This window comes from Oncorhynchus gorbuscha, linkage group LG09, assembly GCF_021184085.1.
Source record: "Oncorhynchus gorbuscha isolate QuinsamMale2020 ecotype Even-year linkage group LG09, OgorEven_v1.0, whole genome shotgun sequence".
In the NCBI taxonomy this organism is placed as follows: domain Eukaryota; kingdom Metazoa; phylum Chordata; class Actinopteri; order Salmoniformes; family Salmonidae; genus Oncorhynchus; species Oncorhynchus gorbuscha.
In genome coordinates this window covers 48,367,002-48,380,721 of record NC_060181.1, presented here as the reverse complement: position 1 = coordinate 48,380,721, position 13,720 = coordinate 48,367,002, and the positions used below count along the sequence as shown (strand labels likewise).

General features: G+C 44.5%; 1 protein-coding gene across 4 annotated transcripts in view; it reads right to left on the bottom strand.

Moving 5' to 3' along the window:
* The window catches only part of LOC124043724 (dachshund homolog 1-like), a 284,092-nt gene that overhangs the window by 89,988 nt on the left and 180,384 nt on the right, over positions 1-13,720 (bottom strand). For all 4 annotated transcript variants that reach the window (XM_046362622.1, XM_046362623.1, XM_046362624.1 and 1 more), the window contains exon 3: positions 1,253-1,390. In XM_046362622.1, the coding sequence (XP_046218578.1) occupies positions 1,253-1,390 (138 nt within the window). The remainder of the gene's footprint in view (positions 1-1,252; positions 1,391-13,720) is intronic.

Genomic DNA, 13,720 nt, shown 5'->3' with positions numbered 1-13,720 from the left:
ATAAAACAGTTTCTTATTAGCTCCATTGCCATAGCCTTGCTGTTCTTATTCCCATTTATCTTGATTTCGGTGACCTCGTAGCCTCATTTTCTCATTGGTCGTAGACCCGTTTTCATTTTTTGGGGATTGATGACCTCAGAGCTCATGAATTGTGCTTTGTTCAATCTGCTTAGTGACAGCATCCTGTTTTTACCCAAATATACAGCGTCAAGTACTTCTGTCGAGACACTTAGTAAGAGTAAGTGAATCGAAAACACTATTTAGTGTATCAAAGCTTTAGGGATTACATGGAGCCTATAATTTGTAATGGGCTCATAATAATTCAACACTATATTATCATTTTCCACAATACGCTAAGTGGCTCGGTGGCGATATGAGCAAAATCCGTCTGCATTTGTGGGCTAATAATTAATTGAAATGGCACATATTGAAAAAGCAATGCTTTTGCTGTGATTAAATAAAATAAATTAGAGACTGAGTTTATGGCTAATAGCTTTGGGATACAGTGTTCATGGATTAAACTTTGTATTAACAATGTCTGTTGTTTTTAGATTGGATACGAAGGCGGGGGATTTTACAGCGCAGTAGAGAAAAATACTTTACAGATAGAATGTACCATTGCATTACAAAGACGTGGACAAATGCAAATAATGATACAATTGTTTTATAGACATCCAACTTAATATACTAGCCAAGTTAGAACTGCAGTGAACATATAAGGATATTTTGTAGATGTTTCAACTGAACCTGTATTCTCTGAACTGTCTACACTCTGCTCCACACTGGCAAGAATAGGTATGTTTAGAATCCAGTACCTTAGCTTGAGAGTATCTTTGAGCTGATATTAATTATATGTTTTATTTTTTATTTAACCTTTAACTAGGCAAGTCAGTTAAGAGCAAATTCTTATTTACAATGATGGCCTACACCGGCCAAAACCGGACGATGCTGGGCCAATTGTGCGCCGCCCTATGGGACTCCCAATCACGGCCGGTTGTGATACATCCTGGATACAAGCTTGTAATGGAATTCAGCTATACAAATGTACAGCTTTGGTTCAACACAAGCTGTATGTAGATGAGATCTGCAAACTCTGATACTTGCCTTGCTTATTAATGTGTCTGTACCGTTGTGTGCGTCTGCATATGTATTCATACCTGCATTGCTATCTGCATGCATGTCTTTGTGTGAAGACCTGTATGCACCTGTACGCTTGCGTGTGTGTGTGTGAAGGGCACAATGACTGACTCACCCACACTGGAGCTGACGTCTCCGTTCTCACCGTCTGCCCCATGCTGGTTGGCGTTGCCGTGGTAGCCGCTCATCACCTCCAGCTTGATCTTCTTCACCTTCATGGCTTCGGCGACTGCCGCCGCTGCCGCTGTCAGCCCTTAACACACCACACCGGAGAGGACAGTTAGATACACACTTAGAATGCAACACTTAGTTGGTCTAGAGCAGTGGTTGGATGCTTTTTTGAAGGATTTATTTAAATGTTTATATTAAACATCTTATGAATTATTTTATGAATCATTAATACATAATGAATAACTAAAATGTGTATAGTGAATGGTACACCACTCAAAGGACATCCAGGCAACTTGACACAACTATAGGAAGCATTGGAGTCAACATGGGCAAGCATCACTGTGGAACGACTTCGACATCTAGTAGAGTCCATACCCTGGCAAATTGAGGCTGTTCTGACAGCAAAAGGGGGTGCAACTCAATATTAGGAAGTTATTCCTTTGGTTCAATGTAGACGAGATCTTCAAACTCTGATACTCACCTTGCTAAAGCATGTGTGTGTGTGTGTGTGTGTGTGTGTGTGTGTGTGTGTGTGTGTGTGTGTGTGTGTGTGTGTGTGTGTGTGTGTGTGTGTGTGTGTGTGTGTGTGTGTGTGTCTGCATATGTATTCATACCTGCATTGGTATCTGCATGCATGTCTTTGTGTGAGTGAGGACCTGTATACAAGTTCACGTGCACATGCGCTGTTCTGAGGGCAAAAGGGGGTGCAACTCAATATTAGGAAGGTGTTGCTAATGTTTTGTACTATCAGTGTATATGGCTTTTCTGAAGGCCAAAAAAAGAAGGGAGCCACCTGTGGTCGCTGGGCTCCAAAATAGGTTAGTATAGGTACAACTGTCCCAGAGTCCCAATAAAATGACTGATAATGACTAGCAGGAGACAAGGATACAATTCACACTTTACTCCACACCCAAGGAAGGCACACATGCACAACTTTACAGAGGAGGGAATTAGTGGTCGTGGTTTCTACAAGAGAGAGAAATACAGCGAATGTATTTACATTGTGGTAATAACAGGCTAGTGACTGTATAATGACAATAGAGAATGTACATGATAGCAATAGCATACCAGATAACTATGCAGTCACAATGTGCTATGGCAATAGGCAATGTTACATCAAGGCATCATACAGCAACTTGTATCATAGGCTAATAAACGAGCATAGCACCCAAAGGGAACAATATATACAAAGCAATTAGCTAGCACGCTAGCTAGTCCATGGGCTGGCGGGTGTAATACACTGCACAGCATGTAGGAGCACACTTGACATTCTAACATTCGCAAATAGGGCAAATATGTCTAACATAGCACACAGTAATATGTACAACAGCAGCTGGCACGCTAGGCTACAGAGCACAGTTATATATGCAGTATACAATTAGCGGCTGGGCATAGCTTTAGCATGCTAGGTGACTACGTTCATGTGTGAACAGTAGGCCTCTCGAACAGGGGTATTCAAACGAGGATCTGCATTTTTTTCAGCTTCCAGGAATTGTGTACAGGTCCTTGAGACATCAGGCCATGCATTATCATGCTGAAACATGGCCAGCGGATGAATGGCACGACAGTGGGCCTCAGGATCTCGTCACGGTATCTCTGTTCATTCAACCATAGATAAATGTAATTTTGTTCGCTGTCTATAAATAATGCCTGCCCATATCATAACCCCACCACCACCACCATGTTCACAATGTTGACATCAGCAAACCGCCCGCCCACACAATGCCATACACGCTGTCTGCCATCTGCCCGGTACAATTGAAACCGGGATTCATATGTTAAGAGCACACTTCTCTAGCGTGGCGGTGGCCATCGAAAGTGAGCATTTACCCACTGAAGCTATTACGACGCCGAACTGTGGGGTATGTCCAACCCACCGGTGAAGAAGTTGGACGTACTGCCAAATTCTCTAAAACGACATTGGAGGCAGCTTATGGTAGAGAAACAAACATTAAATTCTCTGGCTACAGCTCAGGTGGACATTACAGCAGTCAGCATATCAATTGCATGAGAAAAAAATGAGAAATTCTCACTAACAGAGAGGTAAACAAATCAGTCCAGAAATAACAGAAATAACAATTTTGTGAGTTTCAACAAGAAAAATCAGGGATGTTTAATTTCTGTTCATGAAACATGGGACCAACACTTTACATGATGCGTTTATATTTTTGTTCAGTGTATATTGTGGGGAGATCATTAGAATGTGTCACGACTTCCGCCAAGGTTGGCTCTCCTGCCCGTTCAGGCTGTGCTCGGCGGTCGTCGTCACCGTCCTATTAGCCACTACCGATCCCTTTTCGGTTATCTGTTGGTTTTGTCTGATTGTTTTCACCTGTGTGTTAGTTAATTAGTATCTGTATATAATGTAGGTTGTCCCGCCCTTGTTTTGTACGGGATTGTTTGTTTTTGTCATTTCGTTACGGCTGTCGGTGTTTTTGTGTTTTATTTCTCCGGTTTGTCTGTTATTTCCTGTTTTGGATATTTTTCACCCTGTTTGTATTTTGGGTTGTCCGTGTTTATTGTTGTTCACCGGAGAATAAAGCTCTATTCACTATTTGCTCTCTGCGCCTGATTCCACCCACCTTGACTAGTCGTGACAGAATGAACATCTATCTACCAAATCTATTCATTTTATAATGTTGATTATTTGTCATTGCCATTATCATTCACCAAATCAGTATCACATATTATTGTGGAATAGACACAAATTGCTTTTTGGAAATTTGTGACATGCACGCGAAATAGTACATTTTTTCTTGTGCAGTACACAATTTTGTATACAGTGCATTTCAATCACAGATAAAGACGTTACTTACATTTACATTACATTTACATTTAAGTCATTTAGCAGACGCTCTTATCCAGAGCGACTTACAAATTGGTGCATTCACCTTATGACATCCAGTGGAACAGCCACTTTACAATAGTGCATCTAAATATTTTAAGGGGGGGAGGGGAGGGTGAGAAGGATTACTTTATCCTATCCTAGGTATTCCTTAAAGAGGTGGGGTTTCAGGTGTCTCCGGAAGGTGGTGATTGACTCCGCTGTCCTGGCGTCGTGAGGGAGTTTGTTCCACCATTGGGGAGCCAGAGCAGCGAACAGTTTTGACTGGGCTGAGCGGGACTGCCTCAGTACTTCCTCAGTGGCAGGGAGGCGAGCAGGCCAGAGGTGGATGAATGCAGTGCCCTTATTTGGGTGTAGGGCCTGATCAGAGCCTGGAAGTACTGAGGTGCCGTTCCCCTCACAGCTCCGTAGGCAAGCACCATGGTCTTGTAGCGGATGCGAGCTTCAACTGGAAGCCAGTGGAGAGAGCGGAGGAGCGGGGTGACGTGAGAGAACTTGGGAAGGTTGAACACTAGACGGGCTGCGGCGTTCTGGATGAGTTGTAGGGGTTTAATGGCACAGGCAGCGAGTTGCAGTAATCCAGACGGGAGATGACAAGTGCCTGGATTAGGACCTGTGCCGCTTCCTGTGTGAGGCAGGGTCGTACTCTGCGGATGTTGTAGAGCATGAACCTACAGGAACGGGCCACCGCCTTGATGTTAGTTGAGAACGACAGGGTGTTGTCCAGGATCACGCCAAGATTCTTAGCGCTCTGGGAGGAGGACACAATGGAGTTGTCAACCGTGATGGCGAGATCATGCATACTTAATACATAAACAATAAATGGGAGGTTGGTCAGGGAGGATGGGTGGGTGGATGTGAACGTCTAGCAACGCAAAGGTTGTGTGAATCTCATTATGGATAACTTTTCCACTAATTATGTCAAGTATTGTCATGTCTTGTTCCTGTTCTTTCTCTTCACTTCGTTTCCCCCTGCTGGTCATATTAGGTTACCTTCTCTCCCTTTCCTTCCCCCAGCTGTTCCTCATCTCTTATGGATTCTTCCTTATGGGCGTGTTGTCGGGTTGACTGTCTGGGGAATTGAGAGGCAGGTAAAGCAAGCACTCACTCACACTCCGTCGCCACGCGCTTGTCCTAGGAACCTTCTTTTCGTTCCCGTTCCTACTCGTCTGGCCGTTCTTCAGTGGGCTCACACTGCCATGTTAGCCGGCCACCCCGGCGTTCGGGGTACGCTTGCTTCTATTCGCCAGCGTTTTTGGTGGCCCACTCAGGAGCATGACACGCGTCGTTTCGTGGCTGCTTGTTCGGACTGTGCGCAGACTAAGTCCGGTAACTCCCCTCCTGCCGGCCGTCTCAGACCGCTTTCCATTCCCTCTCGACCATGGTCTCACATCGCCTTAGACTTTATTACCGGACTGCCTTCGTCAGCGGGGAAGACTGCTATTCTAACGGTTGTCGATAGGTTCTCTAAGGCGGCTCATTTTATTCCCCTCGCTAAGCTTCCTTCTGCTAAAGAGACGGCACAAATCATCATTGAGAATGTTTTCAGAATTCATGGCCTTCCGTCAGACGCCGTTTCGGACAGGGGTCCGCAATTCACGTCTCAATTTTGGAGGGAGTTTTGCCGTTTGATTGGGGCTTCCATCAGTCTCTCTTCCGGTTTTCCCCCCCGGTCTAACGGTCAAGCAGAATGGGCCAATCAGACTATTGGTCGCATCTTACGCAGTCTTTCTTTTCGTAACCCTGCGTCTTGGGCAGAACAGCTCCCCTGGGCAGAATACGCTCACAACTCGCTTCCTTCGTCTGCGACCGGGCTATCTCCTTTTCAGAGTAGCCTCGGGTACCAGCCTCCTCCGTTCTCGTCCCAGCTCGCCGAGTCCAGCGTCCCCTCCGCTCAGGCTTTTGTCCAACGTTGTGAGCGCACCTGGAAGAGGGTCAGGTCTGCACTTTGCCGTTATAGGGCGCAGACTGTGAGAGCCGCTAATAAGCGTAGGACTAAGAGTCCTAGATATTGTCGCGGTCAGAGAGTATGGCTCTCCACTCAAAACCTTCCCCTTATGACAGCTTCTCGCAAGTTGACCCCGCGGTTCATTGGTCCGTTCCGTATTTCTCAGGTCATTAATCCTGTCGCAGTGCGACTTCTTCTTCCGCGACATCTTCGTCGCGTCCACCCGGTCTTCCATGTCTCCTGTGTTAAGCCCTTTCTTCGCGCCCCCGTTCGTCCCCCCCCCCCACCCCATCCTTGTCGAGGGCGCACCTATCTACAGGGTCCGTAAGATTTTGGACATGCGCCCTCGGGGCCGTGGTCATCAGTACCTAGTGGATTGGGAGGGGTACGGTCCTGAGGAAAGGAGTTGGGTTCCATCTCGGGACGTGCTGGACCGTTCGCTGATTGATGATTTCCTCCGTTGCCGCCAGGTTTCCTCCTCGAGTGCGCCAGGAGGCGCTCGGTGAGTGGGGGGGGTACTGTCATGTATTGTCATGTTATGTCTTGTTCCTGTTCTTTCTCTTCACTTCGTTTCCCCCTGCTGGTCGTATTAGGTTACCTTCTCTCCCTTTCCTTCCCCCAGCTGTTCCTCATCTCCTCTAACTACCTCGTTTACTCTCTCCCACCTGTTCCCTTTTTTCCCTCTGATTAGGTCTCTATTTCTCTCTCTGTTTCTGCTTCTGTCTTTGTCAGATTCTCGTTTGCTTCACCCTTGTCCCGTCCTGTCGTAATCTGCCTCTTCATCAGATGCTACGCGTGTGATCAGGAACCTCTGTCCTCTACAACCCGCGCCTACCCGGAGAGACCAGCAGTCTGTTGCCGCTAACCCTGCTATTATCCTCTGCTGCTAGAAGGCGACTCTCCTGTAAAGATCAGAGGATTTTATGATTTATTTGTCGCCCTCTCTGCGGGTTGTCTATTTTGTCAATCGATACATCTTAAGAGGATATATGTCTTCCCTGTGTTTGGACATTAAAAGACTCTGTTTCTGTTAAACTGCTTTTGGGTCCTCACTCACCTGCATAACAAATTAGCTGACCTGGAAACTGTTTACTACTTTTGAGCTAGTTTGCAACTACTTAGCATGTCAGCTAACTCTTTCCCTGACCCTATCCCTTTAACCTAACCCTTTATCTACTTAGCTAGCATGTTAACTAACCCTAACCTTAACCCTTAAACCTAACCACTAACCTTAACCCTTAGCATAACTAATGTTAGCCACCAAGCTAGCCTATGCGTTATGAAGAAAGAAAATTGTGTAATACACACAAAATGCCTTGGGGTTGAAAATAGTGTAATACACACAAAAAAGTACAGAAAATCCTACAATGTGATTTTGTGGATTTTTTTTTCTCATTTTGTCTGTCATAGTTGAAGTGTACCTATGATGAAAATTACAGGCCTCTCTGATCTTTTTAAGTTGGAGAACATGCACAATTGGTGGCTGACTAAATACTTTTTTGCCCCACTGTATATATTGAAGCAACATAAATCAGGAAGTTAAAGCTTGGTCTCAAATGGGTCTTCCAAATGGACAATGACCCCAAGCATACTTGTGTACCAAAGTTGTGGCAAAATGGCTTAAGGACAACAAAGTCAAGGTATTGGATCAGCCATCACAAAGCCCTGACCTCAATCCCAAAGAAAACGTGTGGGCAGAACTGAAAAAGCATGTGCGAGCAAGGAGGTCTACACAAACCTGACTCAGTTACACCAGCTCTGTCAGGACGAATGGGCCAAAATTCACCCAACTTATTGTGGAAAGCTTGTGGCAGGCTACGCAAAATGTTTGACCCAAGTTAAACAATTTAAAGTCAATGCTACCAAATACTAATTGAGTGTATGTAAACTTCTGACCCACTGGGAATGTGATGAAAGAAATAAAAGCTTAAATAAATCCTTCTCTCTACTATTATTCTTACATTTCACATTCTTAAAATAAAGTGGTGATCCTAACTGACTTACAACAGGGAATTCTTACAAGGATTAAATGTCAGGAATAGCGAATAACTGAGTTTAAATGTATTTGGCCTAGGTGTAAGTAAACTTACGACTTCAACTGTATATAATTTGCAATTTATATGAAATGCTACGAATCCAATTCGTACAGCATGTTATGAATTTGTTGTGCTTAAGATCCCAGACTGCATCTTTAAAAGTACACATAACAGCATATCAGACAGTACACCTTGACCAATAAATTATATTTACTGGAGGAGAGAAGGGTCCATTGGTGAGTGAAGTGCAGGGCAGAGGTTTATGAGAGATCTCTTCACTTAACCACTGCTTGCTGGATACTGAGCAAGATCTTATCAACATGTCTACTGGACAGATGCCCTGAGGAGATGCAGATGGGCAGGGCCAAAGGTGGTGATGGGCGGTCAAGTGTCCCAATCAGAGGTCACTGGGAGTGTTCCAGAAAGACCCCTGGCAACAACCACTAGCAATAGTGACCAGGGCCAGAAGTGTGAATGACCAGTGGAATGGTAGCCTCTGCTGGGGCTGGAGAGTCGTAAAGCTTGTCTCGTACCAGAGCCAGAGAGAGGGATTTAGACAGGATTTTATACCACAAAATGTATAAGGTATATTTTCACCTCAAATTCTCTGTAGTTGCCACGTAACGTCCAATGGCGTTTGTAAGGCACCAAGACTGTGGAAATCCTGCCTCATTATGTCACCACCCCTTCAGTGGCATGTGTGGAGTGGGCAGTGGGGGAAGAGGTGCCTTTGATTTAAGTCTGTCCATAGTGTCTTTGATTTAAGTCTGTGCAGCAGGAGTCAGAGCGGTCTGTGCCTGTGCCGCTGTAGGTGTCCAGGTTGTTGGAGGAGGCCGTCACACGGAATTTGGCCAGGCATCCCTGGTTGGAAAGGGGAGAGAGAGCTTCTCAGGTGGAGGCTCTCCTACAGGGGCTGGATAGGCATAGAGGTCCGGAGGCAGAGGCAGGCCCAGATATGGTCCGGGCAGTGGACCCAGGACTGGTTCTGGGTCAGCTGATGAGCCGAGGATAGGGACAGGCACTGGACCCGTGGCTGGAGCTAGGTTGGGCGACGGCATTAGTCTGTCCTTATGGGCCGATGAGGACCGTGGACCCAGCTCTGGACCCAGCTCTTCAGCCGATGGTGTTGGGCCTGTGTTGGACCCAGGACTGGAGCTGAGTTGGCTAGTGGGTCCAGGATAGGGCCGGACTGGTCCTCCAGGACGGCAGTGCACATCAGGACCACTACAACGTAGAAAATAATAAAACTAAAGAAGAACCCTGGAATGAGTAGGTGTGTCCACCTTTTTGACAGTTACAGTATATAAATAAAGATATCCCCTGATGTTGACCCTTTTCGCCCAGTGTCTGGTGACATCTCGGCTCGCTGGAGCTCTGTTGGTCACAGGGCAGAATGCAATACTGGCAAAGGCTTGTCTGGTTCAGGTGATGCTTGTCGTGGCACCGGCTGGAGTGCAGGATGGTGCTTGGCTGGCTGTTGGGACGACTTGGGCCTGGGCAGCCATTGTTGAGCAGGCTCGGGCACTTGCTGGTCTGGTTGCACTTATGTCAATGGGTTGGCTGACTAAAGCACATTAGATGGAACTAGGTGCGGCTCATTGGAAGGACTGGGGGCAGGAGACGTGGAGGCAGGATTAGTTCCAGCACTGACCTGGTAGTGTGAAGGGATGTCCGTCGTGGCATCGGTTTTGGTGGCTGGCTAATTACAATGTAGCATGTAACATATGCTATGAGTAATAGCACTGCTATGTAACAATAACAGCTGTAATGTACACAATGTAATGACTAGGGATTAGCATGTAGCGGCTAATAGCACTGGACTAGTGAGCATGACATAGGACACAATATATACATAAACACACAATGTACATTAGCAGTGAGCTAGAATAGTATACAATATACACATTAGCAGTACCTTGTAAGCTATACAGTAAGAACAGTGTGTGCTAAAAGGCCAAAGCATTAGGAAATAGCATAAAATAGTAAGCATAGGCAATAACTGTAGGCTAGCACACTAGGCTAGGGTACAGGCTAGTATGCCTCAGGCTATAGGCCGTTATAACAAACTATATAGGGTATCAGAAGTTAGCGCCTTGAGGTAGCATGCCATGTATGAATTACTTGCATATACAGACTGGATAAGGCATGTATAAGCATACAGTTACATAGTTGTAAGGGCTTATAACATACGGAACAATTCATATATACAAACTGAACCCTTAACCTGTTATGAGTCCATAGTGACACAGTAACACAGTTAGGAGGTCCAGGGTGGAGGATTGTCCAGGAAGAAAAGTACAGCTGATGAGTTGGTGTGTAGCCAGGGGTATACAGAGGCTGTGCTCAACACAGGCTCCAAAATGTAACTGAAGAGTTTGGAGATTGTGTGGGAGGATCTCCTGCCTCTTGCTAGGCCAATGATTGACTGACAGGCCAGGGGAGAGTTGCCCCTAGCAATGGAGTTTTCCAGAAGCAGGGATGTGAAACTTGGGGGATGAGTGTCTGTAAACAATGGAAAACTCATTCCCCAGTACCTCTGCTCTCTGCAGAGTGAAGAGGTTTCCCAGAGTTTGTGAGTTAGAAAGGGCTGAGAGAAAATGTCCAAGAGCACTGTAAGGGTTTTCTACACAAGTTGTACAGTTAAAAACAGTATTTAAGAGGACAAGAAACCCAGAGGATGACGTATAAAAAGGGATACAACACTCATTTCCAATGTGGTCCTCTAAACACCTTGCAATTGTTGACTGGCTCTTGTATTGTGGCTATGCTGGACCATATATCAAATCAAATCAAATTGTAGTAGTCAAATAAGTCGAATACAACAGGTGTAGACCATACAGTGAAATGCTGAATACAACAGGTGTAGACCATACAGTGAAATGCTGAATACAACAGGTGTAGACCATACAGTGAAATGCTGAATACAACAGGTGTAGACCATACAGTGAAATGCTGAATACAACAGGTGTAGACCATACAGTTAAATGCTGAAAACAACAGGTGTAGACCATACAGTGAAATGCTGAATGCAACAGGTGTAGAACATACAGTGAAATGCTGAATACAACAGGTGTAGACCATACAGTGAAATGCTGAATACAACAAGTGTAGACCATACAGTGAAATGCTGAATACAACAGGTGTAGACCATACAGTGAAATGCTGAATACAACAAGTGTAGACCATACAGTGAAATGCTGAATACAACAGGTGTAGACCATACAGTGAAATGCTGAATACAACAAGTGTAGACCATACAGTGAAATGCTGAATACAACAGGTGTAGACCATACAGTGAAATGCTTACTTATGAGCCCCTAACCAACAATGCAGTTAAAAAAAAATACTAATAAGAATAAGAAATAAAAATTAACAAGTAATTAAAGAGCAGCAGTAAAATAACAATAGCGAGACTATATACAGGGGGGTACCGGTACAGAGTCAATGTGCGGGGGCACCGGTTAGTCGAGGTAGTTGAGGTAATATGTACATGTAGGTAGAGTTATTAAAGTGAATTTGCATAGACGATAACAACAGAGAGTAGCAGCGGTGTAAAATGGGGGAGGCAATGCAAATAGTCTGGGTAGCCATTTGATTAGATGTTCAGGAGTCCTGAATACACAATGTTCTGTTCGGGGGGGGGGGGGGACGACAAATCCAATGCAACACATTACGGAATACCACTCTCAATTTCAAGCATAGTGGTTGCTACTGTCATGGTTCCACCTGTCACCAGAGGGCAGCAGAGACCATCCTAGAGACAATTATGACACTTGGGTGTGGTCTATTACTCATTATGAGTTCCCCTTTAAAATAGTTGTGTTTTCTGTTTATCTTTGCAGAACCTTGAATTGGTTACTGAGTGAGTGAGTGAGTGAGTGAGTGAGTGAGTGAGTGAGTCTTAGTGTGTGTTGTTTTTTCAAGTGTACTGTGATCCTGTGGCTACCATTTCTTAGTAAAGTATTACGTTTATCCTTAACCACTGTTTCCTCATCTGGTCTGTTCTCTGCACCTGTGTAACGGCGTTCGTCTGTTGAAGGAAGAGAGTCGGACCGAAATGCAGCGTGTTGGTTACTCATGACTTTAATGAAAGAATCACGGTACACGAAATAACTGAAAGACGAAAACAACAAACGGAACGAAACTAATTACAGCCTATCTGGTGAATACTACACAAAGACAGGAACAATCACCCACGAAATACAAAGCGAAACTCAGGCTGCCTAAATACGGTTCCCAATCAGAGACAACGATAAGCACCTGACTCTGATTGAGAATCGCCTCAGGCAGCCAAGCCTAACAACACCCCTAATCAGCCGCGATCCCAAATAATACAAACCCCAATACAAAAACAACATATAAACCCATGTCACACCCTGGCCTACCCAAACATATAACAAAAACACAAAATACAATGACCAAGGCGTGACAACCTGGGTCCAACCTCACCACGTCACAGCTGCATCATGTTAGGGGTATGCTTGTAATTGTTAAGGACTGGGGAGTTTTCAGAATAAAAAATAAATAGAATGGAGCTAAGAACAGGCAAAATCCTAGAGGAAACCTGGTTCAGTCTGCTTTCCACCAGACACGGGGAGATGAATTCACCTTTCATCAGGACAATAACCTAAAACACACTTAGACTCACCCAAAAAGACTCACAGCTGGAATTGCTGCCAAAGGTGATTTTAACATGTATTGTCTCAGGGGGTTGAATCTAATCAAAATATTAGTGTTTTATTTTTTTTCCACTTGGACAGAGTATTTTGTAGATCGTTGACAAAAAAATGTAACACGCAAAATGTGGAGAAAGTCAAGGGGTGTGAATAGTTTCTGAAGGCACTGTATCTGAGTATGTTGTTCTGTACCACCTGCGTCATTTTCTTCATGAAGAGGCGTAATCAAAGTGGCACTGTATTAATGTTGTCACCAGCAATTTCTTGATCCTGGTGTCAAACTCCTGAATTTTGCACTATAAAAACTTGAGCTTGTTGTCACTTTTGGTGAGGACTCTTGCTGCAGTAGCTTGACCTGAGAGTGAGTGATCCAGAGTCACTACCAGGTAAGTGACACTTTCGACACGATGCGATCTCCTGCACAAGTTTGTTAATTCTGTTTTGATCCAAATATTACGGCTTTGGTTTTGTGTATATAACCAGGTTCCCTTCCTGATACTAGAAGACAAATATCACAAATCCAGAATAACATCACCATATCCTATGAGATTAGCTTTTCCTGCTGCTAATAATGGTATGTTAGAATGTAACTCCACGCAGCCCATCTCCACTGGCTGGTAAATAACATATTTTGACATTAAATAGATTTGCAGCAGTTTATCATGCAAAATATATGTTGTGTTATACGTGTGATTGTTTTGACTGTAAATTACAATCAAATACAATTTTATTTGTCACATTTTTCGTAGACAAAGAGTGAAAATGCCTACTTATGGGTCCTTTTCCAACAATACAGATACAGGTGTTTATATAGAAATAGTGATTAGGAATAAATACACAGTAAATGAACATGGCCATATACAGGGAGTACCAGTACTGAGTTGATGTGCAGGGGTTTGAGGTAGCT